This window comes from Ornithorhynchus anatinus, chromosome 16 (assembly GCF_004115215.2).
Source record: "Ornithorhynchus anatinus isolate Pmale09 chromosome 16, mOrnAna1.pri.v4, whole genome shotgun sequence".
NCBI lineage: Eukaryota > Metazoa > Chordata > Mammalia > Monotremata > Ornithorhynchidae > Ornithorhynchus > Ornithorhynchus anatinus.
Window position 1 is genome coordinate 45,915,613 of NC_041743.1, and position 27,002 is coordinate 45,942,614.

General features: G+C 60.2%; 3 protein-coding genes and 1 long non-coding RNA gene across 4 annotated transcripts in view; 2 read left to right on the forward strand and 2 right to left on the reverse strand.

Annotated features, from left to right (window-relative positions):
- EPB41 (erythrocyte membrane protein band 4.1) overlaps nucleotides 1–6,762 on the forward strand; it is a 39,573-nt gene extending 32,811 nt beyond the window's left edge. Inside the window, 5 exon segments of the mRNA XM_029080534.1 lie at nucleotides 3,980–4,108; nucleotides 4,304–4,408; nucleotides 4,887–4,967; nucleotides 5,128–5,232; nucleotides 6,328–6,762. Coding sequence (XP_028936367.1) covers nucleotides 3,980–4,108; nucleotides 4,304–4,408; nucleotides 4,887–4,967; nucleotides 5,128–5,226 — 414 coding nt within the window. The 3' untranslated portion in view covers nucleotides 5,227–5,232; nucleotides 6,328–6,762.
- An 856-nt stretch (nucleotides 6,763–7,618) lies between these two features.
- TMEM200B (transmembrane protein 200B) lies at nucleotides 7,619–10,441 on the reverse strand. Its single transcript, XM_029080251.1, has 2 exons — nucleotides 10,369–10,441; nucleotides 7,619–9,452 (listed from the first exon to the last, which is right to left on the reverse strand). Exon 2 carries the CDS (start codon nucleotides 9,430–9,432, stop codon nucleotides 8,413–8,415), a length of 1,020 nt encoding a protein of 339 aa, XP_028936084.1. The 5' UTR covers nucleotides 9,433–9,452; nucleotides 10,369–10,441; the 3' UTR covers nucleotides 7,619–8,412.
- A 3,171-nt stretch (nucleotides 10,442–13,612) lies between these two features.
- Nucleotides 13,613–16,760, forward strand: LOC114817154. Its single transcript, XR_003765001.2, has 3 exons — nucleotides 13,613–13,768; nucleotides 15,165–15,344; nucleotides 16,619–16,760. It is a non-coding gene; the product is annotated as an uncharacterized LOC114817154 (long non-coding RNA).
- Nucleotides 16,761–18,613: 1,853 nt separating this feature from the next.
- LOC114817175 (E3 ubiquitin-protein ligase TRIM58-like) lies at nucleotides 18,614–26,206 on the reverse strand. The gene is made up of 6 exons (XM_039914280.1): nucleotides 25,465–26,206; nucleotides 22,547–22,900; nucleotides 21,241–21,471; nucleotides 19,972–19,994; nucleotides 19,671–19,771; nucleotides 18,614–19,221 (listed from the first exon to the last, which is right to left on the reverse strand). The coding sequence occupies exons 1-6, from the start codon at nucleotides 25,948–25,950 to the stop codon at nucleotides 18,650–18,652; spliced, it is 1,767 nt and encodes a 588-aa protein (XP_039770214.1). The 5' UTR covers nucleotides 25,951–26,206; the 3' UTR covers nucleotides 18,614–18,649.
- Nucleotides 26,207–27,002: the final 796 nt, after the last annotated feature.

Below are 27,002 nucleotides of genomic sequence, written 5' to 3' on the forward strand. Positions count from 1 at the left end.
GGGCCCAGCGTGTGGTCAGTGCACTGGGCAGCAGAGCTGCAGGCAGCAGTGAGGTACGATTGCCCATAGCCAGTGAGATCCAGACCACAGACTCTGGCCTCCCCATCCCCCTGCCCCATGCCCACCCAGTGCCAGTGTATGAAATCAGACTTGTTTACGTGTGGGTTCTGTGTAGCGTGGCAGCCGCTGGGGTTCTAGGATCAGGGGATACCCATTGGGAAACAGGCATCCCCATCCCCAGCAGTCTGGCGCTTTGTCCCCACACCCCTAGATGGGTCTTGGGAGGGGTTTCATTGACAGGGCTATGTAGCCAAGGATTTAGAGCCCACTCTGCCGTGAATGTCTTGGTCTCTTGGGGAGGTGGGTGGTGCTGGAAAGGGCCCATCTCACTGGCAGACCAAACTGGCCAGTGCTTTCCGGCGGCGGGGGCTTGGCCTTTGGTGGTCCCTACTAGCTGGGCTTCTGGGCACCCTTGGTGCCGCCCGGGACTACAAACCTGGCAACGGGCACCTCCTGGCCATGATCTTGGCCTATCCCATGGTATTTGCTGTGGGCCTCTCACCTCTTCCGTGGCGGGGCGGAGCTGCGGACCCCCACCTAGCCTGGCTGTCAGTGGGACCCTGTCGGTGAGTGTGCTGAAAGGCAAATTTCCTTTTTCTCCTTTGGCGACGGGCATTACCTTGGCGTCGGTCCTTGCTTTGGCGACGGGCATTACTTTGGCGGGTGGCGGTTGGCATCGGGCATTGCTTTGGTGATGAGCGTCACTTGGCAGCTTCCAGGTGGGCTGGGGCCAGCACTCAGTTGGGGATAAGCTAATGGCTCCCTGGGGATCATTTCCCCAGAAAAGGCCCCTAAAAGCCTCAGTTAAAGGCAGGGATTTGGCTTCCTGAGGCTCTCATTTGGAGCATTGGGAGTGACCAGCTGGCCCTGACCGATCTCCTTTCCCATTCAGGGCCCAAGCACCCACTAGGGTGACTTGGTTGGGTGGGGACCTGGGGGGTTAAGGTGATTGAGGGGCGGTTAGAGAGTAATGTATGTGCTGTGGCCTTCATCCATCACTTCACCCAGTGTGAACCTGCTTGGCAGCCCTCTCTTCTGGGCCCTGCCCCAAGTCTTGCGCTGTGAGGTTTTCTTGGGACCCCTGCCCTCCGGTGCTTGCTCAGGGGTCCTGCCCTTTGGGCCTTTGCTCTGTGGCCCTGCCCTCTGGGCCCTGCCAGAGGGGTAGAGGAAGAAGGGGTAGAGGCAGGCAAGATGTGCCCGGGTAGTTGTGAGGATTTTCCATTTTGCTTTTTAAACTGCTTCCTTGTTTGGTTGAAGAATGGGGCTGTTGCTGCTACTCGTCCTGCTTCCTGTTTGCGAGCGCCAATCCGAGCAGTGCCCAGAGCGCCGGCCCTGGCAGGAGGCCCTTGGGGATACTCTGTTCTTCCTCAAGTCCCCTCAGGGCCGGGGCCGCTGCCGCTACTGGTCCTGCCCGCTGTTCGCTACCATCAATCCAAACGGTGTCCAGAATGCCTGCCCCAGCAGGAGGGCTTGGGGATACTCAGTCTTCCTCCGGTCCCCACGGGCAGGGATGGGGCTGGTGTCCCCACGAGCCCTCCCCAGGGGACTGGACACAGAGCCTACTGGTCCGTGGGCTGGGGAGGAGGTGTGTCTGGGATGGTGTGGGAATGCTTTCTGCCCCATTTTGGGCACTCCCAGGGTCCCTGCACCTAGCAGTCGTGCCAGCAGTGATGTTTTCAGCACCCAGGGGCTTGGTGGGACAGAGGGGCCACCCCATTCACTCATTTTACCATGGCCGAGTCCCCTTTTCCATTGGCATGGCATTGGGGGAGGGGCTGCCACCCCACACATAAATTTAAGTTTTCCCTCTCCGGCCCGTCCTCCCGCCTATCCGCCCACTTGTCTGCTGTCCGCCTCCCAGCCTTCCTGGTGCCCTCAGGCCAATGCATGCCTGCACTGTGCAGGGTTGGGTCAAGGGTTAATGCTCCTCAGGGGCAAACTCCGTTCCAGATGTTTTCTCTCCATACCTGCCATGACACTCGCTGCCCCGGATGAACAAGGGTCTCTGCTGCTCCTCTGTCTCCAGAGAGGTGTGAGTGATGAGTGCCTCTGGAGAATCCTGCAGTCCGAGGGGTGGACAGAGCCATCCCCTTGGGACACCACTTCCTCTGTGCCTGCCTAAACCCTTGCCCTCTGCAATGTCTTGGGCCTCAGAGCAGCTTCAGGACTGGGCAGGGAAATGGGGGTTTCCTCAAGAATCTCTTCCACTCTGTGCCAGTATAGAGCAAGAAGTGTTTGTGGACTGAGGTGCTTGGCCACGGTCCTGGAGATCTGCGCCTCCCCGCCCGCTCCCCCCACAACAAGCTAGGGACCCTCCACTCCCTGCCGTTCCAGATTTCCCAAGCAGCTAGTCTAGTAACGTCTGGTCCCTTCTCTCCACCCCCATCCCCCTCCACCATGGAGGGAAATCCCTGAAATCCTGAGGGAGCCAGGAGCTCAGGGCCACTCTCCTCGGCTGTCCTCTTCCCAACAAGAGGCCACTCTCTCTAGTTCCCTGAGACCAGAGCTCTGCCCCCCCCCCGCCCCCCCCCCCCCCATGGGCCGTCTTGATTCTTTCCCGGAGGCTCAGAGGGATGCCCCTGGGGACCGGCCTGGCTCCTGAGGCTGGCGGCGATGTCTATTTATAGATCGCCTTGTCCTGGGCTCTCACCTACCCTTATCTGCCCGGCCCTCCCCTGGACACTCGAGTCAGTCAATCAGCCGAGGGTCGGCGCCCGGGTGGCTGCTGAATCTCTCAGCATTGTCCTCCTTGTCGGTGCCACTTCTCCCTCCCCGTGGGCCTCTGGCCACCTGCTCTGCCCCTGCCATGCAGGTGCCCATGGGTGAGGGAACGCCACGGCCCTGTGGTAAAGTGGCCCCATCAGGGGAATCAGCAGCTGTCTGGTCAGGTGGGCCCCCAGGAGATGGCCCTGAAATAGCGGGTGGTTGTTGAGTCCTTCTGGGTGGCTACATCCAGAAGCAGCGTGGCTCAGTGGAAAGAGTACAGGCTTTGGAGTCAGGGCTCATGAGTTCGAATCCCAGCTCTGCCACTTGTCGGCTGTGTGACTGTGGGCGAGTCACTTAACTTCTCTGTGCCTCAGTTCCCTCATCTGTAAAATGGGGATTAAGACTGTGAGCCCCACGTGGGACAACCTGATTCCCCTATGTCTACCCCAGCGCTTAGAACAGTGCTCGGCACATAGTAAGCGCTTAACAAATACCAACATTATTATTATTACATCCAGCGCAGGTCAGAGCTCGGGGCGAGGGCAGGAGGCAGGGACGGGGCAGGGGGCGAGGTGATCCAGGTGGTGTTGGGGAGGGAAGCAGGGGCTATTGCCTGAAGCAGATTCCCTCCCCCAGAGGAACTGCTTCTCGCTGCTGGGCTGCTGAGGTTTCTCAGCCACAGAATCCAGCTCAGGAAGAATTGCGTGTCGGCCAGCTGCTGCCCTAGCTGGCCTCTCTCCCCTTGGACACCCTGCGCCACTGACTCGAGGACACCCATCTGCCCGGGCAGACCCTTGCCCGCCCCCCTTGGAGTTCTGGCCCGGGACTTCCCTGAATACCTCCACCGTCAAAGGAGGAGCAAAGATCAGTTGATTGACTCTGGCGCCAGGCAGCAGGGAGAAGTTTTTGGAGACATGAGGCGGCGTCTCCTTTAAGTTGCTATGCGTCCGGCTGTGGCTACATGTCCTCCTGTTGACTGTGCAGCAGAGTGTGGGCCACCTAGACGTGGCACAGTGGGCGCCATAGTCCTGTCCATAGTCCTGACCGTTAGGGGTGGGGCAGCTTTGGAGAGTCTTGACCTAGGCCCCGGACGACTCATTCGGCTGTATTGGGGGATCCCCTAGACTCAAGTCGGGGGCATGAATGAAGGGGGCGGAAGCAAGGCCGCCGAGGGCATAAGAAGAGACCTGCTGACCTCCCAACTGTCCCGCAGCCTCCGCTGGTGAAGACGCAGGCCGTGACCATCTCGGACACAGGCGAGGCCGTGAAGACTGAAATCCCGACCAAAGACGTCCCCATCGTACACACCGAGACCAAGACCATCACTTATGAGGCCGCCCAGGTGGGACGTGGACTCACCCTCTGTCCCCAATCTTTCACCCCCAGGGAACAGGGCTACTCTCCTCCACCCTGCTTGCCTCCTGGCCCTTCAAAACTACTGTCCCCCACCCATCCCCCCTTCCCTGCTGCCCTCTGGCCTCTCCCCAGGCAGCTTGACCCCGGGCCATATCTAACCCCTTTCACGACCCTTCCGCAGACGGAAGATGACGGCAGTGAGGATCGGGACCCTGGTGTTCTGCTGACAGCCCAGACCATCACTTCAGAGACCACGAGCAGCACGACCACCACTCAGATCACCAAGGTAGCTTGTGGTGGGAGCTGCTGGGGTATTTGAAAGCTGGAAGTGACTCCTGCTTGTGTGTGTGGAGCAGTGTGCTAGGCGTCTGCTTGTGCATAAGGAGTATTGTGCTGGGTGTGTGAAGGGCTCATGCTGGGCATCCACTGACCGGGGAGGATACTGGTAGTGACTAGGGGCGCTGACAGTGGGCAGGGGGTGCTGGCAGTGGGTAGGGCGTATCGACAGTGCGTGGGGATCACCGGCAGCAGCTGAAGGTACTGGCAGGGGGTGGAGGGTGCCAGCAGTGGTTGGGGATTGCCGGCGGTGGGCTGGGGTTCCTGGCAGGGGGCTGCGGATGCCGGCAGCGGGTGGGGGTCCCCGGCAGAGACTAGGGGCACTGGTGGGGTCCAGAAAGTACCGGCAGTGGGCAAACTGTTCTTGTTGAATCTGTCTTCGCTGCTTTGGTGCCGGAGTTCCCTAACGACCGCGTCCTGTGTTCCAGACGGTGAAGGGAGGCATCTCGGAGACCCGCATTGAGAAGAGGATTGTCATCACGGGAGATGCGGACCTCGACCACGATCAGGTGCTGGGGCTGGGAGGGGGTCCGCTGGGGTGGGGACTGACCAGGGAAAGGGGGCCGGGCCCCAACAGGGACGCCTTGGGTCACTTGTGATCAGCCTGGGTCTCTGTGGCCGCCCGGGTCTTTGTGTGTCCCCTGCCCCCTCATGCCTGGGCCTCCCCAGGTCCTCGTCCAGGCCATAAAGGAGGCGAAGGAGCAGCACCCAGACATGTCTGTGACCAAGGTGGTGGTGCACCAGGAGACGGAAATTGCCGACGACTAAACTCAGGTAGCTCCGGGAGACCACGCCATCAGAGAGTATTGACCACAATCCCAGCACCTAACCCCTATCCTAATTAAGCCTCCCCCTGGCCCCAGTCCTGCCCGTCTCCCCCATCCCCCGGAATTCCCTTGGCCCTCTTCATGCCCCATCCTCAATCATTGGCATTTATTGAGCTCTTACTGTGTGCAGCGCATAGTACAAAGCACTGGAGAAAGTACAACAGAGTCGGTAGACACGGCCCTCAAGGAGCTTAGAGTATACAGCCCCCGGCCCTGATTTTGGCCCTAGTCCTGGCCAGCAGTCCAGCGGTGGCAGACTTGGTCAGTCTCCAACGTCCTCGCCGACACTTGGCTGGGCCCGCTGGGCGGATTCTCAGATTCGTCCCACGTCCCTTCCCCAGCTCCCGCCAGCCGCCCTGCCAGGAATGGCTCGGCCTGGCGCGGGGCTAGGCCTGGGGCCCGGGCCAGCTTTCCCATCCCCCGACCCCCATTCCCTCCACGGCTCTGCCAGCGAGTGAGCGCAGCCCCGGCCCCAGGCCCGACCCGGCCCCAAGCCCACCGCAATGCAGGAAATGCTTCCAGCCCCTGGGCGGGCAGGGAGGAGGCTGAACCTGAGCCCTCCTGGTCCTCCCCGGCCCCCGCCCCGCCCCCGCCCCTTGACCGCCACCTGGGTCAGGGGAAAGGGCGCTGAGTCAGCGGGTCAGGAGGCCCGGGTTCTAGTCCCCGCCCTGGCCTGCTATGTGACCCCAGGCAACCCACTAACCTCTCTGGGCTAGTTTCCTCATCGGGAAAGGGGGCGGAGCCATCTTCACCCCTCCACATCTCCCCAGGGATGGGAGCAGGATAGCGAGATCAGATTGGGTTGGGCCATGCCAGCTCAGAGGCTCAGTATTGCTCCTGTTTGAGGTGGGTGAGGGGAGGATGAGACGCACCAGGTCCAGGAGGGGTTGGGGGGAGAGGGGATAGCTCGAGGCTCATTTCCGGCCTCGGCCCGCCAGCGGCATTCTCTTCTCTCAGCCAAGCGTGGAGCCGGCCGAGAGGGGGGCAGGGGTCTCGAGTACAACCGGATACCAGGCCGAACCGCTGGCTCTTCTCTCCTCAGGAACAACCCCGCCCTGCCCTTCCGTGTGTCGGCCCGCCGCCGAGGGAGCCGCCCGCCCCCACAGCCCGGCGCAGCCCCGGGGGGGCCGCCTGCCGGCGCAGCTTTTGCAGTGGGGAGGGTGGGGCCGTCCCTAGAGCCCGGGGGTCCGTTACTGCAACGGCCGCGACCCCTGAGGGCCTTCCGCCACTCCCTCTCCTCTCCCTCCCTCCCAGCGAATGTTTTTATCTTTTTTCAGGGTTTTTGGCTTCCCTCGTCTCGGGGCGGGCCCCCTGCCCCTTTCCCCAGCCGGGAGGCGCAGGCTGGAGTACTTGCAGAGACCCTGGACCCTCCAGGAGACCGGGGCTGGGGGCGTGGAAGGGGGGGTGTATTTTTACCTGCTTTTCTGAGCTGTGTCACTAGCTGTTTTAGAGCAAAGAAATTGGAACTTGTCTCCGATCTCGGGTGTGTGATTTTGCGGTCTCTCTCCAGCGTCTCTGAGCCCGCCATGCCCCGCCGTCCTCCGCCCCGGTCCCCCCAACGGGGCAGGGTCAGGGCTGCCCGGCGCAGACCTGGGTGGGGGGAGACCGCCCGGCCACGAGCAAGCATGCCTGTCTGGTCATCTGTTGTCGGGCCCGGGGGGTGTGCAGGGGGATTGGGGAGGGTCAGGGAGACTCCTCGGGGCGGGGTGGGGGGGGGGTCCCACCGGAGCCAGGAGAAAGCTCCCCCATCTCAGGTCGTCGGGCGCCGTCGGCTGTGCGCCCCCTGGTCGGCCCGCGGGGCTCCGGTGCGCCCGGGGGTCGAGGCGGGACTCGGCGGGGCGCGCTGATCCTGCCGGTCGGAGCGGAACTGGGAGAGTGCGGGGTGTTTGCGTGCGCCGGGGCTGAGCGAAGGCCAGGCCCCGGTGGGGACGGGAAGGGGGGATCCCCAGGGCCCGATGCGCCGCCGACGGCGGAGACCAGTCCGGCCGGGGCGGGCGGAGGAGCTGTTGGTGTGTCCCGGGAGCGGGGGCGAGGGGCGGGGCTGCCACGCAGACGGTAGGAACGGAATTTCGGAGACCCGAGTCAACTCCGCCCCTCTAGGGGGAGGGGCAGAAACTGGTCAGGGGTCTTCAAGGGGCAGGACTCCCTCTCCCCTGGACCCCCTTCCGGGCAGGTCGATTCGGGGAGCCGATCCAATCACACGGACTGCGGAAGCCTCCTCCCCTCACCCCGTCCTACGACCCCCAGATCCCACTGGACCGCCTGGGGTGGAGAGGAGGGGGCGTTTCCGTTGGACTGGGCTGGGAAAAGCTCCCAAGAGCGGGCAAGGAAACTCCAGTTTTTAAAACTTTATTTAAGAAGCAAGAGCTCTTCCTTCCATCCCCAGCAGCCGGCCGACCCCTATCCTGGGAGAGAGGGGCCCACCACCCTCCCCCCACCTCTCCGTCCCGCCCGGTCCCTCCGTCGGCCTCCGCCCTAAGCGCTAATCGCCTCTCCCTCCGCGCAACCCGGAGCTCCCGCTCCAGCCCCGCGGGCCCAGCTCGACGGACGGTTCCGGATCCGGCGCAGAGGGGTTGGGGTCGGAGCCGGCCGGTCCGCCGGGGCCCGGACTTGCTTTGGTCCTCCGAGCCGAGCTGCCCCCCGCCCGGAGCTTCGAGGATCTAAGGGGGCGGTTCAGGCCTTTGTTCCCTGGTTTCCACAAACACCCACCGCTTCGGAATCAAGGGGCGCAGAAAAGAGGCCGAGGAATCCCTCCTCTCCCTCTTGCCCCAGAGCAGTTGGGTTCAGACGGGTGGAGACGGAGAGGGGGAGGGTCCTGGGGGCGGAGCCGCCTGCTTATTATTTATTATTATCGTTATTACTATTATTCAGACCTGGCCCCGTCCTCCCCACAAGAGGGAAGGAGGGTGAAGGATCCGAATTTGAGGCCAAGTGAAAAAGTCCCCGGTCGGTTTAGGCGGGCCTGCAGTCCAACCTCAGGGTCACCCGGGTGGAAGGGGGGGGGGCTTTAGTGGGGAGTGGGAGGGCCCGGGCCCTGGAGCCCCTCCCCGGAGACTGAGGCAGGCCGGTCCCTCCCGGGGGAGGGCCTGGGCGGAGGTCTCAACGGGCCTCGCTCCCCACCCCGCTCTCAGACCCGGGCCCCGGGATCCCCGCAGCCCCCCAGTTTGGCATAGCCCAGTAGGCTGAGCCGTTCCAGGCGGGGCCAGCTGCGGTGGTCGCGGTCGGGGGCGGGGGCCGCCGGGCCGAGGTCCGCCGGGCCGGGACCGGGGCCGGGGCCGAGTCCGAGCAGGGCTCCGTCCCGGGCGAGGTCCAACGACTTGGAGTGTCCGGCGGGCCCGAGCGGCGGCTTGGGTGGGGGCGGGGCCCGGGTCGGCCGGCCCCCGGGCTCGGGGGGCTCCCGGTGCGGGCCCCGCAGCGGCTGGCCGTGCGGCCGCGGGCCCGGCGCGGCCGGGAGGGGGATGCCGGGCTCCGAGCTCAGGCTCAGGCTCAGCCACGAGGCGGCCGGGGACGCGGCCCCCAGGTCCGGGGGGGGCCCGGCTCCGTCCCCAAGGCGGCCCCCCGGGGCTCCGGGCCGGGCGGTCCCGGAGAAGGAGCCGGCACTCCCGTCGGGGGCGCCGGGCCTGGGCCGGGGGAGGAGGTCGGGGACGCCCGGGCCGACGGGGAGGCGGTCGGGGACCCCGGCGTCCGGGCTGCCGTCGGGGGAGGCCAGGGCCAGGGCCAGGGCCCGGCGGAGCCGGCGGGTCTCGGAGTCTCGGCTCTCGAGCAGCACGGTGTTGGCGCAGATGAGCACGAAGAGGCCGGCGCCCATGACCACGGGCCCCACCAGGCGCAGCCGCTCCAGGGGGTCCCCGGGGGCCCGCCCCGCCCCCCGCCGCAGCTCCCCCGGCCCGCCCCGGTGCGGCCAGTAGCCGGCCACGGCGATGGCCAGGCCCGCGGCCACCACCAGGGCCCCCAGCGCCGCGAAGGCCCCCGAGGGCGAGCGCAGCCGCAGCCTGGCCCGCACCCCCAGGGCCTCGGGGCGACGGCGACGGCGGCCCCGGCCTCTGCCGAGGCGGCGACGGGGCGGGCGCGGGAGGGCGCGGGCCGGGGGGCAGCCTGGAGGCAGCGGGCTGAGCGCCGCGCCGGCTCCGGGGGTCCCCGCCGTCATGGAGCCGTCGTCAGGACGCCCTGGGGAGGAGGAGAGACAGGCGGTGCGGGCCGCGTCAGAGCGGGGGGTCCGGGGCCCAGGGTCCTCTCCCACGGACCCCCCCATCCGACCTCTCTCCGCGCCCTGCTTCCTCCGCCAGCGATCTCTCCAGCCCCCAACCTCGGAAGACCCCTGCCCACCCCGGCCCAGCGAGCCGGAGAGACTGCCGTCTCTGGAGGGCTCCCTGGGGGCGGGGACTTCTGTCCGGGAGAAGTGTGTGTTTGGGGGGGGGTGGCCCGGGGAGGAGTCGCTGGGGGAGTCCTGGAGGCGCTCCTCCCCCGAGCCGGTCCCGGGATTCCCAAGATCGACGTCCGGATGCCCTCGGCCCGCCTTGACCCAGGGGGCGGTCGGGCCCAGGCAGCGGGAAGGGAGGTGGGGGCTACAGGGCCCGGGGGTCAGGAAGGCGCTCCTGCCGGCCCAGCCCCCGACGACCCTCGGCCCGGCCTCCCCCCCCCGGCCCCCAGGCCGTTGCCCTCAGGCTCCCCTCTCAGCCCCCGCCCCCCTCCCCCGGCTCCATAGCGGAGAACCCCCTGTCCCGTTATTGCTTTCTAGAGGGCCCTCTTCCAGCTGCCCAACGAGGACACGGGACCACGGGACCCCCCTTAAAGCTGAGAGGACCCAGATGGTTTTGGGGGGGGGGCGTTGGGGGATGGGGGATCTTTGGCCCCGTAAGGAAGCGGTGTCTGGGGAGACCTCAGCCCTTACCAGCTCTTGAGTGTGTGTGTGTGTGTGTCTCTGTGTGTGAGACCGAGAGAGTGAGTGTGTGTGTGTGTGAGAGAGAGAGAGTGTGTGTGTGTCGGGGGGTTGGGAGGCTCCGGCGGTGCCAGGGCAGGTAGCAGGTTTCCGCGATGCCCCCCGCCTGCCCCCCGCCGCTCTCCGCCGTCCGCCCGCACTCACCGGGTCCGGCTGCCCCCCAGCCCGCCGGTCCGCCCGCCCCGGCTCCATCGCTCCGACTCCGGCCCGGGCGACCCCCTCCCCCCGGCTCCGGCCCGAGCCCGGCTCCCAGCGCCGCCCCCCGCCCCAGACCCGCCCCCAGACCCGCTTCCCCTCCCGCCACCGCCCGTCCAGGCCCACCCGCAGCGCCGGGGGGGGGGGGCGGGGGGAGCGAGAGATGGGAGGGGGCGGCGGAGGGGAGGGCGGAGAGACGCGGGATCGTCTGCGGGCTCCCCCGGCCCCTCCCCAGGCCCGGCCCCCGCTGCGGACTAGGCGAATCGGACTTTGGAATCCCTGAGGGGGTAGGTGGGGGGTGGGGGGAGAGAGAGAGTGTGTGTGTGTGTTTTCCGGGGATCTGGGAGGGGGTGAGACCTAAGAAAGGCGGGCGCAGAAGGACTGCAGGGAGGGGGCGGAGGGAAGGCTGGTCGCGGAGAGAGGGAAGGAGAGAGAAGGACCGGCCCTCCAGGCCCTCCAGGCCCCCCTAAGCCCCCGCCGAGAACCGGCCATCGCACCCCCCTCGCTGGGCAGAACCTGGACCGGGAAGACTTGGGACCAGATGATTCCTACACTCTTGCGGGTGCGGGGGGAGAGAGAGAGGGAGAACTAGGGAGAGACCCTCCAGGCAGAGATTCTCCGAGACACAGTCACAGACCCACAGGCAGAGACAGAGATACATAGAGAGACTTAGAGACACAGAGACTTGAAGAAGCAGAAAGAATCCCGGGAGGAGTGGAAGAGGCTCTGAGTGAGACGAAGGTGGCCGGAGGGAGCCCTCAGGAGACGGACCTGAGCGGGTGGCCAAGAGACCACTAGACGCGGCTAGGATCTGTTCTCTCTCCTGCGACCATTGGTCATTTGGCGAGCCCCGAGGAGCGCGGGGCAGGGGCGGTGGTAGGGCCAGAGCAGGGGTAGGGCCAGAGGCCTCTGGTCATTCCTTGCCAAATTTCCCAAGGACTTTGAAGCTAAGAAGGGCTGAGGTTTGGCAGATTATGAAAGGGGAGGGGTTAAATCCACACTACAGTACTCTCCAAAGCACCCGTTACAGTACTCTGCACACACAAAGTGCCCAATATAGCACTTTAAACAGAAAAGGGCCCCGATACAGTGCCCTGCACACACTAGGTATCCAGTACAGTACTCTACACCCAGAAGGTGTTCGGGACATAGAAGATGCCCAGTATAGTGCTCTGAAATCAATCAATCATATTTATTGAGCACTCACTGTGTGCAGAACAGAGTACTGTTTGGGAAAATACAGTACAACAGAGTGGATAGACACGTTCCCTGCCCACATCGAGCTTCCAGGCTAGAGTTGGTAGCCACGTTTACACATTAATATGGGAGGAGCCATGGGAGATGGGGGCTAAGGGGAAAAGGGACTGTTCTCTAGAGATGATATAGGGGTTTCAGCCCAGCCCACCCGCTGGGCTGCCAGGGAAAATTTTCCTCCTGCTTTTTTCTCCTTCTCCCCCCTTTCTCCTCCTCCTCTTCTACCTCCTTCTCTGCCTCCTCTTCTACATCCTCCTTCTCTTCCTCCTCCTCCTCCTTTCTCTTTCTCCTCCTCCTCCTCCGAGAAGCTGACAACTCCCAAGTCTTCAAGCTCACATTCTGCACCTCTTATCCCCTCAATCAATCTCTCTTTCTCTCATACACAAACACATGAAGTTACACATGCCCTGACACACTCGCAGTGACATACACACGCGCTAACATAGACACTAATTTAGACATGCAGGGACACACAACGTGCCGTCTCTCTCTCTTTCTCTCACACACACATACACAGACACACACCCCACCCCCAATCAAGGTAGGAAGTGGGCCGAATGGACCGTAAACTGATGTAATTATTCCTGTGGATGGATTTTATTGGTTTTTTTTTGTAACAAAGAATAAGGTCTCCTTCCTTACTGGTCTCCCCGGAGCTGGGACCGTTCTAGCCAACCCCCCTTTCTTGGGGCCTCTCCTCTCTAGAAAGCCCTGCTGTGTAGACAGCCTGTGGGGCTGGGGGAAGGGTGAAGCTCACCCTATGATCCGGCGATGTAGACCCCTGCGGGTCGGGGAGGAGGGAATTTTTGGTGGGGATGGGGGAGAGGGATCAGGATGCGAGGGGATGGCACAGAACCTAACAGAGGTCGTTCTGTCCCACCCCCTGCCTCCGCGCAGGCCTTTCTTTCCCTCTGCCTTGACAGAGGCCCCGATCTGGCGGTCCCAGCGCCGACGGCCCGTTCCCCTCCCTCTCTGTCTTCCTCTTCCTCCCTCGGCCCCCTCCCTCTGCCCCCCGCCCAGTTGCCTCCCGACTGGGTCCCCCCTCGTCCCGGGCGGCCCCTGGGCCTGGCTTGGCCGATCCAGTTTCCATGATGCAGGCGCGCGGGGAGCAGACGTTTTTGATTAGGAGAAAAACAAGCTTAGCGATGCGGCGGGGGCGGGGGGCGGGGGGGCGGCGCCGTCCGAGCTGGGGAGAGGAGTGGAGGAGGAGGGGACCGGGAGCGGGGTACAGGGAGGGACGAAGGGGGAGGGGAGAAGTTGATGCTGATCCTCCCCCTCCTCCCACTGCCCCCGCCCCCGCCCAGAGACCGGATCCCAGGGACTCCGGGACACCGAAAATTGTCCCGCCTTGGAACTTCTGGAAACGGCAAAACACACACACACACACACACACACACACACACACACACACACACACACACACACACACACACACTATCTCTCTCTCTCTCTTTCTCTTTCTCTTGCTCCGACCCAGCCCCACGAATGGGCAAACATAAACGCGCACAAGCACACTCTCATCCTGGCAGATCCCTCTTGAGCCGAGGCCTCAGGGCGTCTCCGGTTTTTCCGGGATCAGTAACCTCCCCGCCCTTCCCCGGCCCCTCGTTTTCCCACAGCCGAGGGTGGGGGCATTTGGGGGTGGTCCTAGGGGCAGACTCTGCGGGGGTTACCGAGAGCCAAGGAGGCGACGGAAGCGGGGTCCTAAAGTGGGGCTGGAGGCGGGGAAGGGAGATGCGGTGGGGTGGGGCGGGGGGTCGCAGGTCCCGCGGGAGGTTTCTGTTCTTTTTAATTTAGCCCAGCCCAAACAGACACCCCCGGCCGCATCTTCGTTTTGGCGCGACCCCACGGGGCTCTGGGGCGGGGGCTGGAGGAAGGGAGAGGGGCACTTTCTCCCACCCTGGGGTTTTAAGACCTGGAGCAATCACTGCCCCAGAATCCTTCCAGTCCAACCGTGGCGGGGCTGGGGGCAGTGGCGTGGGGCTGGGGTGAAGCGAAACTGCAGCATCTTTTCATCCCACCCCAGGGCCCGGGATATTCACCGGCTTCGTCCGCGAGGGACAGCTCTAGGGCTGGGACCCCCTGGACCAGCGAGGTGAGTAGGGGAGGACGGAGATTTAACCCGTTTGGGAACATCTCGGGGAGCCAGGGGGAACCCCCTTCGCTCCTGGGGACCGCGGGCTGTCCGAGGGACCGAGGAGAGTGGACGGGGACCCAGATCCAGCTGCCCCTCCTGCCTCTTTCCTTCCGTGACTGCCCTTCCTTCTCCCCGGTGGCCACCGGTTCCCCACGCCCCAAGCAACGTGAATTAGTGGAAAGAGCCCGGGCTTGGTCATGGGTTCTAATTCCGGCTCTGACACTTGTCAGCTGCGTGACTTTGGGCAAGTTATTTAACTTCTCTGTGCCTCAGTTACCTCATCTATAAAACGGAGATTAAGACTACTGTGGGACAACCCGATTACCTTGTATTTACCCCAGGCTTAGAACAGTGCTTGGCACATAGTAAGCGCTTGTTTACTTGTTTTGATGTCTGTCTCCCCCCTTCTAGACTGTAAACCCGGTGTGGGCAGGGATTGTCTCTCTTTGTTGCTGAACTGTACTTTCCAAGCGCTTAGTACAGTGCTCTGCACACAGTAAGCGCTCAATAATTACGATTGAATGAATGAATAAACAAATCCCATTATTATTATTATTATCATTATTAAGTCCCGGGCCGGAAGAGGAGGCAGGAGAGTCCTAATGTATTTTCTCAGGATGCCCCGGTGCTGAGGGAGCGGAGGGATTTTCCCGGGGCAGCTGGCTGCAAGTCAAGGACCGGCCACACGGTGGCAGCATTGTCCGCTCGGACCGGCTCCACCACCTCCTTCTTCGCTCTTTCCTCACCGCCCGCTCCCGCTCCTGGAGCCTGTTCTCCTGCCTACGTAGACTGCGAGCCCTGAGTGGGACAGGGACTGATTAACTTGTATCTACCCCAGGGCTTAGAATAGTGTTTGACACAAAACAAGTGCTTTACCAAATACCATAAAAAAACCTCCTCGGGCTCCCATGACCTTCCTCCCCCTGACCATGGGGATAAGACTGAGGCAGACTTTGTCCCCGCTCCCCCCGTGACTAGCCTCTGGAGCCCACAGTGACCAGGCCCCCAGGAAAATCTGAAATTACTTCTGCCTCAGAGGTCTGCCTGATCGATTTATAATCTCCCCACTTTATATCCCCCAACTTCCACTACAGGACAGATGCATCCTTTAAGCCTTGATGCACTCACAACCTGCTCAGGGCACTGGTGTACAAAACTCTACACTGTATTACCTCCTCTGTGCTGGGCCCCATTTCCATATTCCCGACTGTGTTTATTGTTACATTGTACACTTCCAGTTGCTTAGTACAGTGGTCTGCACACAGTAAGCACTCAGTAAATATGGTTGAAAGAATGAATAGGCCTGGCTGGGGAGTGATGAGAAACCCAAGATATTCATCTGGGGTCTGTCTAGGCTTCTCAGGCTGGCGCTGAGGTCTCCTTTGAGGAAGCTGGTTTGAGGATGGAGCGTTCCAGTGATTTGCACACATCATCAATTCTGCATCAGTCCATATTCCTCTTGTGGTATCAGCCTGCGGCCCTCTGGCTTCTGAATATAGCAGGGCCAGTCAACGCTGTGAGCTTGTAAAGACAGGTCAGTTTTCTGTCTTTCCCCGGGGTCAAGCGGTCAGTCCCTCTGCAAGGGGGGAGGAAGGAGAGGAAGGGGGAAGGGGAGAAGGCTGGCAGCGGGAATGCTGGCTCCGAGGAGCCAGTCATGGGGTCAGGGAAAGTAGGGGGCATCTTCCGCTGGTCCTTTTCATCCCCCCGTGTTCCAGGACCTTCAGAAATGCAGTCTGACCCATCGCTCCCTAAGGCTTGGGTGTCAGGACATCAGCAGGTCAGCCTCATTACCCACTGACTGCTGGGGAGAGGGCAGGAAATGCCCAGGCGGCTTCCCCACCCATGGCAAGCTTTGCTAACGGGAAACTTTTGGAAATTGCTGCTGCTGTGGACTTGGAAAAGTTTAAAAAGACATCCAGGTTTGCAGGGAAGGGGCAGGGACACGCTGGGCTGAAGCAGCTTGGCCTAGTGGATAGAGCACTGGTCTGGGCGTTGGAGGAGCCTGGGTTCTAATCCCAACTCTACCACATGTCTACTGTATGACCTTGGGCAAGTCATGTCACTTCTCTGGGCTTCAGTTCCCTCAACTGTAAAATGGGGATTATTATTTTTATTACTATTATTAACGATAATGGTAATAATAGCACTTGGTAAGTGCTTACTATATGCCAGGCAGTGTACTAAGCACTGGGTTGGATACAAGCAAATCAAGTTGGACACAGTCCCTGTCCCATTTGGGGCTCACAGTCTCAATCCCCTTTTTATAGATGAGGCAATTTAGGCACAGAGAAATGAAGTGACAATAATTATAATAACTAAAGTATTTGTTAAGTGCTTACTATGTGCCAAGCACTGTTCTAAGCGCTGGGGTGGATACAAGGTAATCAGGTTGTCCCACTGAGGCTCACGGTCTTAATCTCAATTTTACAGATGAGGGCACAGAGAAGTGAAGTGAAACCCAAGGTCACACAGCAGACAAGTAGAGTCGGAATTAGAACCCATGACCTTCTGATTCACGGATTCTAATCCCATTGATTGATTAAGACTGTGAGCCCCCATGTGGAACAGGAACTGCGTCCAAACTGATTAGCTTTTATCAATCCCAAGGGTTTAGTACAGTGCCTGCCACATAGTAAGCGCCTAACGAATACCATAAAAATAGGTCTGGAGGGGAAACTCCCAGGAAATTTGAAGAGACCTGGATCATGGGAGTTTAGGAGTAGGGAGTGTGGTTCATGGGGGAAATCTCTGGGGCGGGACTGGCTCTTTGGGAGCCCTGTCAGCTGCTCATCCCTCCGTGGCTGACAGACTCATGGACCCGCCCACATCCGACACCCACGCAAGCAGCCTAGCCCGCAGCTCCCGCATGGTCGTCCGTCGAAACACGGTAAAAATTGATTGTTTTATTCCCACTTTCTTTTTCCCTTTCCACCTAGCATTTCTGAGCAACGTTTAGGTGTGTGTGTGGGCGGGGAAAAGGGGGGAAGCGGTGAGGGAGGTGGGAAGCTTGGCTGGCCTGACTCACTTCAGCTGCGGGATGAATTAGCGCGGCCGCAGCCCATGGGGGATCCACTCCCCAGCACCTCAACATGGCGGGGGGCAGTGAGGAGCTGGGGTCGGGGGACTGGGAGGAATGCGGGACGATCAGACTGAGTCAAGGGTTCAGAGAAAAATCCTCCCCCGTCCCTGCCCCACGGGGCGGTTGGGGGGACTGTTGAATCCCAGGTAAATGTGGTCAGTCAATCAATCAATCAATGGTACTTACTGGTTGCCTACTGAGTGGAGAGCTCAGCACTGAGCCAATGGGGGAGTGAAAAAAAGAAGCCAAACACTTTCCCTGCCCGATTTGGTGATGAAGATGGAGGCAGGAAGAGTTGGTGGAGGTGTGGGGCTACTAGGGAAACTTTTATTTCTCTCATTAGAATGGAAAGGTGAGGAGGCGGGTAGGGCGAGCAGTGACCAGGGTCCTGTGGGAGGAGCCGGAGCGGCCTCAGGGAAGGTTAATGATCCCATGTCACCCTTGCATCTGGGTTTGCCCCCTTTATTCACCCCTCCCCCAGCACTTAGGTCCACAGCCGCAATTAAATATATTTATTTATTTAGACTAGACTGTAGACTAGTTTAGACCATAAGCTCGTTGTGAACCGGGAGTGTGTCTACCAAAGAAGCGTGGTTTAGTGGATAGATCTCAGGCCTGGGAATCAAAGGACCTGGGTTCTAATCCCGACTCCGCCAAATGCCTACTGTGTGACTTTGAGGAATTCACTTCTCTGTGCCTCAGTTACCTCATCTGTAAAATGAGGAATAAGAGTGTGAGCCCCATGTGGGACAGGGAAGGTGTCCAACCTGATTAGCTTGTCTCTAACCCAGCGCTTAGAATAGTGTTTGGCACATAGTAAGGGCTTAGCAAGTACCACAATTATTATTATTATTTTTATTAATAATTTATTATTACTATATTGTACTCTCCCAAACACTTGGAACGGTGCTCTGCACCTGGTAAGCGCTTAATAAATATGACTAACTAATTGATGTCTTCTCCACCTCTAGACTGTAGATTAGCAGCGTGGCCTAGTGGAAAGAGCACGGGCTTGGGAGTCAGAGGTCATGAGTTCTAATCCCGCTCCACCACTTGTCTGTGTGACCTTGGGCAAGTCACTTAGCTTCTCTGTGCCTCAGTTCCCTCATCTGTAAAATGGGGATGAAGACTGTGAACCCCACGTGGGACAACCTGATCACCTTGTATCCCCCAGCGCTTAGAACAGTGCTTTGCACATAGTAAGCGCTTAACAAATACCAGCATCATTACTCAACTTCTCTGTGCTTCAGTTACCTCATCTGTAAAAATGGGGATTAAAAAATGTGAGCCCCATGTGGGACAATCTGATTACCCTGTATCTACCCCAGCGCTTAGAACAGTGCTCAGCACATAGAAAGCGCTTACAAATACCATAATAATTATTATTATTATTAAATTCCTTGTGGGCAGGGAACCTACCAACTCTATTGTATTGTCCACTCCCAAGTGCTTAGTTCAATTCTCTGCACATGGTAAAAGCTCCAAAAATACGATCGAATGAATGCAGAATACTATACTAAGCACTCGAGAGAGTACAGTACAGGGTCGGGCAGAGTGTGTGAAAGATACCCGTGCCTTACCTGGGCAATAGTGGCACACTTTTGCCAAGCAGAGCTCGGAGCGGGCAGAGGGGAAAGGGAAGAGGTGGGCGGAGGTGGGGAGGGGGGACCCTGAGGCTGGGGTGGGGAACGGGCGTGAGGACAGGGGGACGGGGACAGCGGCCCACCCTGGACAGGCGACTACGGGGTCCAGAGAAGGGCCTAGTGATCAGCGGGGTCGGACCCCGCGTCCCCCCCGCTCAGCGGGCAGATGGTCAGAGGAGCGGCGTTTTTCCCTCCGTCGTGGGGGCAAGGACAGAAATAAGGGCGGAGCGACCCGGAGAAGGAGCAGCCGGCGAAGGTGAAGATGTGGGACCCGTCGGCCACGCTGTAGAAGGAGACGTCTCCGGCCTCGTAGTCCAGGAAGACCCCGACTCGCTGCGGGGGCTCCCGTGGGCACAGCAGGGTGGGCGGAGAGCTCCGGGCCTTGTAGTGGCCACCATTCCTCAGGATTATCCGCCAGTACCCGGTCCGAGGGTAACGGATGGCCTTCCCCTTCCGCCCCACCGAGTCCCTGCAGACCCCCAGGGTCCACCTGGTCTTCCCGCCCACGGCCACCTCCCAGTAGTGCCTCCCCTCCGTGAAGCGCTGAGCCCCCAGGACACTGACGTAGCGATCGAATCTCTGCGGGGTCTCGGGCACGTCCTGGCGGGCCTGTCCGCACCTCACACTCCTCCGGTCTCCGGACAGGACCAGTTTGGGATGAGCCGTGTCGGGATCCAGTGTCACGTCCGCTGCAGAGGGTCAAAGGTCAGGACGGGGCCCTCAGTGTGTATGGGGGGGGATGGGTGGGAGGGAGAGATCCCTGGAAGGGGGGACAGGGGCCGGGGGGAGGGTCCGTGATGGGGGCTGGAGAGGGGGAGGGGAAGAACTGGAGCCTCGAGGGGCCAATCCCACCTGCACAGGCCCCAGCCGCCCCAGATCCTGGCCAGACCCTCCTAGTCTCAGGTCAGGGAGACGGGTGGGGTCGAGTCCCTCCCTGAATCCCTGACTCTACTCTGCACCTCCCGAGTGTTGAGGTGCTGATGAGAGGGTCCCCTCGGGGCAGCCACTGACCCGATCACCCAGTCTAGGGGCTAGGCCCCACCCTGACGGGAAGGGCCGTCAGCGCTGGCGACCGGGCGGAGGGGTAGGGAGAGATGTCTTTGGTCCAGCGAAGCCCAGGGGCAGCGCAGAGTGTCACCTGCAAACGTCCTCAGGGTCTCCCTCAGTCCCAGGATGCGGCAGACACTTCTCGGCTCTATGGGAACGATGCCCGGTGGGCAGAGGGTCCAGGCCTCACCCCTGGGGAGAGAACAGGACCCCAGACCCCTCCCGTTGGCCCTGGCCCCAAGGGCCTTCCCCAACACGCACACATGCTCACAAACACACACACACACATGCACGCACACACACACTACACTGGACCAGCCATGATTCTGAACACTCCACCCCATCCACCCACAACCCAACCTCTTCTGCCAACACAGGGAGAGGGACCGTACCTGCTCAAGATGTCCTTCACGTCCTGGGAAGAAAGGAAAAGCCAGTGAGGACAAGGAAGATGGGGACCCCTTCCCTCCCTTTTCCTTCAGCCCCTCTGGAGAAGGAGGACGAGTTGGGGCTGGAGAAAGCTTTCCAGTGGGACCCAGGTGACCGGTTCTCTGATACTGGGGACCAGAATACCCCCAGATCTGGTCTCTGGTTTGGCCTACACCCTGGGCTAGGACGAGGGTCACTGACCCCTGAGAATGAAGGTGGGGGTGGAAGGACGGTGATTCCAGGGCGGTGGGGCAGTTCCCAGTAGGGGGGATCCTGAGACTCTGGGTCCCTGACAATGTCCCCTGAACTGCTCCACCCACCCGGAGGGCTGCATGTCTTGTGCTGCAGGGTGGGCGGGGAGGGGAAAGAAGGAACAGTTTGTCTGCCCAGAGCCTCATCCCCAGCCTGGGGTGGAGAAGGGAGAAAAGTGTCTGAACAAACCCCTGGCCCGAGCACAATAATTTCTGGTAATTTACACTTGCCCATGCACCATTTATCTTTCCATTTCCTGTATTCGAAATTATGGTAGATTATAGAGGATTTATCCCCCCCACCACACTGAACTGTCAGCTGTTTGAGGGCAAGGGTATTAGTCAGTCGATCATATTTATTAAGCGCTTACTATGTGCAGAGCACTGTACTAAGCACTTGGGAGAGGGCAATATAACAATATGACAGTCAATCCCTGTCCACATAGACCTTACGGCAGGGAAGCCTACACTCTAAAGGGGGGGCTCACATGCCTTTTACTGTACTCTCCCAAGCGCTCAGTATAGTGCTCTGCACACAGCATAAGCGCTCAAACAACAGTAGGAGGAAGTGAGGGAGAGGGCGGGACCAGGATGAGCCGGGAGCCTTGGTCGGGCTAGGGGGTTCCGGTGTCGGGGTTTGGCGTGTCCGTGGTTTCGTTTCAAGATGCAGCCGTCCCTGCTTTGGGAGGCCAGCCCACGCTCCGTCGTGTGGAATCGAATGGGGACGGAGACCGGCTCAGCGTAGCCGCTTCTAACGCCAGGAACGGGAGAGACACGGGCGGCGAAAGGGGGTCTTCGGGCCCCCGGCCCACCGGTTGGGCGGGGCTGACGCTCCCGGCGCCGCTGCGATTCCTGCCCCCGCCGCCAGGGGGAGCCGGCGCTGGCCGCTCCAGCCCGGGCTCAGGGGCGCCCCCGCGCGGTCCCGGGCTCCAGGCGCCCTCGCACGGCCCCGGGCTCCGGGGCGCCCCCGCGCGGTCTCACCTGCAGCAGCTCCAGAGGCGGGGCCTGGCACCTGCTCTCCAGCTCGGCGATCAGCTCCCGCAGCCCGCGGTTCTGCCGGACCAGCCGGGCCTCGCTCTCCCGCAGGCCCCGCAGGGTCTCGCTCTCCTCCTGCTCCAGCTCCCGCAGCTGCCGCTGCTCCTCCTGCTCCAGGAAACTGCGCATCTTCTCAAACTCCGCCGCCACCCTCTGCCTCCGGGCCGCCACCTTCTCCTGCGGGAGAGGACAGGCTCAGGGGCGGGGGTCTCCCCTTGAGGGAGGGGGAGCCAGACTGAAGGTGTGCTAATAATAATAATAATGTTGGTATTTGTTAAGCGCTTACTACGTGCCAAGCACTGTTCTAAGCGCTGGGGTAGATACCAGGTAATCAGGTGGTCCCACGTGGGGCTCACAGTCTTCATCCCCATTTTACAGATGAGGGAACTGAGGCCCAGAGAAGTTAAGTGAAGCTCAGAGTCACACAGCTGACAAGCGGCGGAGACTTGCCCAGGGTCACACAGCTGACAAGTGGCGGAGCTGGGATTAGAACACATGACCTCTGACTCCCAAGCCCGGGCTCTTTACACTGAGCCACTCCAGTCAACTGCATGTGTTGGTCTGGGGGGGACAGCTACCGGCGGGGGTCTCCCCCTGGGGTAGGGGAAACCAAGCTGACGGTGTGGTCGGGCTTGGGCATGGGGGGCTGTAAAGAAGCCGGGCTCTGCGGGTTGAACCCCGGCTATAAACTTGGACCCACGCCCCCAACGGCTCCAGCCCCCTGCACCGGCCCCGCCACCGCCCGTTCGGCCCCTCCGGATACCCAGCCACAGTCAGTAACTGCCAGTAAGCTGCGGGCCGGTGGTGACTGGTGGTCATGGGGTGGTCAGGCCCAACCCCATCTTCTGGACATCAGGGAAGCAGCATGGCCTAATGATTAGAGCACGAGCCTGGGAGTCAGAAGGCCTTGGATTCTAATCCCGCTCCTCCACTCGTCTGCTGTGTGACCTCGGGTAAGTCACTTCATTTTCTGTGGCCTCAATTCCCTCATCTGTAAAATGGAGATTAAGACTGTGAGTCCCATGTGTGGGACAGGGACTGTGTCCAACCTGATTAATCTTCTATCTACCCCAAGGTCTCAGAAAGAGCGCTTGGCACAGAGTAAGCGCTTAAAAATACCATACCGGGTGGAGCGGGTAGGGGAGAGGGCGACTTGGAGAGCGAGTATGAAAAGGAGGGAGGCCACGGTGGGTTTAGGGGTTCTCCAGGCTGTCTCTGCCGACCCCCGCCGCCGTCCCGGAGAGTCACGTGCCTGCCAGGCCGCCTGTTTGTGTCTCTCGGAGGTTTCCAGCTGCAGAGCCCGCACCTGCACCTCCTTCAGCCCATCCAGCGTCTCCTGGAGCCTCTTCTGCGGAGACAGGCACAGAGACGTCACCAAGTGTGACCCCGACAGCGGCACCGCAGTGGGACGGGCCCAGGGGGCAGAGATGCTCTGCTCCGGGGACAGAGCGGCCACGTCTCTGTCCACCCACGGGTCAGTCCGCTGACCATAGGCCTGCCCGTCAGTTTCGGAGATGTGAGGGGAGGAAAACGAGAGGATTCGGAGCGTTTCTTCCGGCAGAAGGAGCTTGAAAGTCAGAAGAACCTGGGTTCTAATCCCGGTTCTACCACGTCAATCAATCAATCGGTGGTTTTTATTGAGTGCTTACTATGCGCAGAGCACTTGGAAGAGTACAATACAACAGCATTAGCAGGCACGTTCCCTGCCCATAACGAGCCTACATTCTAAAGGGGGAGGCTGATTGATTGATTGATTACAGAAGTCTGGGGAGGAGGAGATAGGAGAGAGGGCTAGTCCTGGGACCACCTGTGGCTGTGGACAGCGACACCTGTTCTCTCTCCCCGTTATGCTGTGAGCCCCAAGTGGAACGGGGACTATATCCGACCTGATTAGCATCTATCCCTGCGCTTATCCCAGTACTGGACTTGACATATAGTATACGCTTAACAGATAGCATCGTTATACAGGTACTGGTGACCTGGGGTAGAGCAGGCTGTTTCCCGCCGCACCAAGGGCAGCTCTGTACCACTGGCTTCAAGGCTCCCTCCAGCTCCCTCCAAGTTGCTCATCAGCTCTCCTCACCCACCCTTCCCTGGCTCCAGCTTTCGGTGCTTCCCATGCCCCTCCTTGTGTCTCGTTCTCCTTTCTCCCCTCGCCATCCACTCTCCATGCCCTTTTCCCTCCCTCTGGAACACCCTTCACATGGCATCTAGCAGACCACCGCTCCTCCTGTCTTCAAAATTCCTGGAAATCCCACTCCCTCCTAATTACATCTCCTTGACTTTGCCATTCTACTCCCACTCTGAGCACGAATGAATGCATGGATATGTTTCCTTTGCATTATTTATGAATTTCACTTTAGGGACTGGCTCTATCTCTTGCCGAATTGGGCTTTCCAAGGGCTTAGTACAGTTCTCTGCACACAGTAAGCGCTCAGTAAGTACGATTGAATGAATTCCCTTGCTGTTACCTACTGGGCCTGTGTTTTCCTTCTTGCTCCCACTTTATTTATGGTATCTGTGAAGTGCTTACTATGTGCCAGGCACTGTTCTAAGCGCTGGGGTAGATACAGACTAATCAGGTTGGGCACAGTCCCTGTCCCTCGTGGGGCTCACAGTCTTAACTCCATTTTACAGATGAGGAAACTGAAGTATAGAGAAGTGAAGTGACTTGCCCAAGGTATCACAGCAGACAAGTGGTGGAATCGGGATTGAAACCTAGGTCCTTCTGACTCCCAGACCCGTGCTCTATCCACTAGGCCAAGCTGCTTCTCTATTGTATTGTACAACTGGACATGTCTGCCTGTGTCACCAATGGATTGTAATGTTCTCGAAGTCAGGGAGCAGGGGTCTTGGTCTAACTGAAGTCTCCCAAGTAAATGTATCTCCAACTTCCACATCCTGTGTCTGGCCTGAACGCCTATCCTTTTAATAATCTACTGACAATCACTCTCCCCACCTTCAAAGTCTTATTGAAGGCACATCTCCTCCAAGAAGTCTTCCCCATCCATACCCTCATTTCCTCTTTTCCCATTCCCTGCTGGGCCCTCCTTGCACTAGGATTTGCCCCTACCCCTGGGGCCTCACAGCATTTATGTCCATATTTGTAATTTATGTGTTTATATTAATGTTTTTCTCCCCATTTAGACTGTAAACTCACTATAGGCAGGTAATGTGTCTACCAATTTAGCTACACTGTAGTTTTCCAAGCGCTTAGTTCAGTGCACAGTAAGTGATCCAAAAATATGATCGATTGGTTGATACACTGAGACAGAGTTCAGCAACGAGGAGAGCTCAGTAAATCTGAATGCACAAGGGGATGAATGGATGAGACACAGGTCAGAGCTTTATCAGTCAGCAGGATTGGACTGTGACCCGGGGGACTCCCTAATGGGCCGCACTGTAAATGTAACTGAGTAGGGAGAGCCTCAACCTGAGCCCTGGGAGAGGAAGAGGAGTGGGCAGGGCAGGGGCCGGAACAGGGCGTGGGGGAGAGGGGAAAGAAGGGAAAGAGTGGTATCTTTCAGCTGAGCTGGGATGGAAGCGGTGGAGGAGGGGGCTGGGGCTGGGCCGCGCAGGCTGTCGGAGGTGCCGATGCCAGGCACCTTGGAGGCTTCCAATGGTGAGGGCTCTGGGGAATGTGGCCCCCTGTGTGTGTGGGGGGGTCACGGTGCATCAGCACGGGGCGGGAGGAGGGGAGGCCGTTGCCCTTTCTCTGGGCCAGGCCACCTCGGGGAGCTCAAACTGTGCAGCAAGTCCTTTCCACTGCTGGACAGTTGTCCCTCTGCCGGCTGGGATTGTCCATCCCCGGAGGGGAAAGCAATACTAAAGGGGAGCAGAAGATCAAGGGAGGAGGGGAGCAATAGAACAGGGGAGCCGAAAATAGGAGAACAGGGAGCAGGAGAGGAGTAGAGGAGGAAGCAGAGAGCAGGAGACCAGGGAAGTGGGGGGGGGGGGAGGGAGATGGAAGAAAATAGGAGAACCGGGAGCAGGGAAGCAGAAACTAGGATAACAGGGAGCAGAAGCGCAGGAGAGGAGGAAGCAGAGAGCAGGAGAGCAAGGGAAGCAGAGAGCGGAGAGGACACCACCCGCCCAGAGCAGAAGAGGTAGTTGTCACAGAAGGGCCGTGGGATTCGGTCGCTTAATCTCCCTCTCAGAAGAACTGGGAACCTGGAGCTGGCTGGCCGCCCTCACTGCCTCCCCGGGGGTCTTTTCCTCCCCCGCCGGGTTTCGCACCTTGTAGGTCCGCGCGGCCACCTGGACGGGGAGGGTGCGGTGGCCCCGGTGCTCCCGGGACTGGTCGCACAGGGCGCAGACGGCCTTCCCGTCCTCCTGGCAGAAGAGCCGCAGGCTCTCCCCGTGCCGCTCGCACAGCGTCTCCGCCGGCCGCGCCCCCGGCCCCAGGAGCCGCAGGGCGGCCACGATGTTGCCCAGGTGCCTGTTGTGCCGGAGGGTCTCCGGCTGGAAGCTGGTGCGGCACTGGGGGCACGGATGGGTCTCCCCCGGCGTCGTGCCAGACGTTTCCAAGAGGGCAGAGATGCAGCTGGAGCAGAAGCAGTGGCCACAGTCCGTGCTCACGGGCTCCTTCATGAAGCCCAGGCAGATGGGGCAGGTCACCTCCTCCTGGATCAAGTCCACCAGCTCCACCGTGGCCATGGCTGCTGCCCCCTCCTGCTGCTCTCCTGCTCCCTCTGCCAGTGCTCACGCCCCAAGGCTGGCTCGGCCCAGTCTGAAGGGCAGGGAGGGAAGGGCGAGAGGACAGGGAGGGACCAAGCGGGGGTGGCGAGAAGTAGGTCTGGCATGGGAGAGGCCAAGGTCGGCTGAGGAGCGGAAGGGGAAATCGGCGCTCTTTGCAGGGTTTTGCCAACAGTGGGCGCTCAATAAGTGCCACTGATTGAGTAGAGGAGAGGAGGGAGAGGACTTAGTGAGGTCAGATGGTCCCACCCCCATTCTGCAAAAGGAGAAACCGAGGCCCAAGATTGGAAGAGGCTCATAAAGGCTCACATAGGTACACGCCCCCACCTGTCCCTCGGCCGTCCCTTGCCCCTGCCCCCTGCCTCTACTCCCTACTTTTACCCCTTCCCCTGACCCGTCCTCTGCCCTACCCCTTCCTTCCTTGGTACAATGCCTCAGCGCTTAGTACAGTGCCTGGCACATAATGAGCGCTAAACAAATGTCACTATTATTATTATGCCCTATTTCAACCCGTTGACCTAACCCTAGCCTCAGTCTTTGTCAGCTCTCACCTCCTGGGTTTCCCCTTCTGGACTGGTCCGCTCGGCAAAACTGAAACGGAGAATCAGGCCATGGTCCTTCCTTCCTCCTTCCTCCTCCTCCTCCTCCTCCTCCCGACCTTGCTAAGGCTCTTCTGTCCCCACTCTCCCTCCATAAGTTCCTTCCGTTCCTTCTCTGATCCCAGCGCTCCGGGGGGGAAGTTCCCTTTGCCCGAGGTAGAAAATTGGTCAACCGGGGGCGTTGATTCTGGCATGGCAAGGCATCATTTTTTAAGATGATAATTGTATTCGTTAAGCGCTTATTATGTGCCAGGCACTGTTCTAAACGCTGGGGGTAGATATGAGGTAATCATGTTGGACACAGTCCATTCTATTCATCTTGATGATGTCTTGTTTTGTTTTGTTCTGTTTTGCTTTGCTGTCTCCCACGTTTATTAATTCATTCAATAGTATTTATTGAGCGCTTCCTATGTG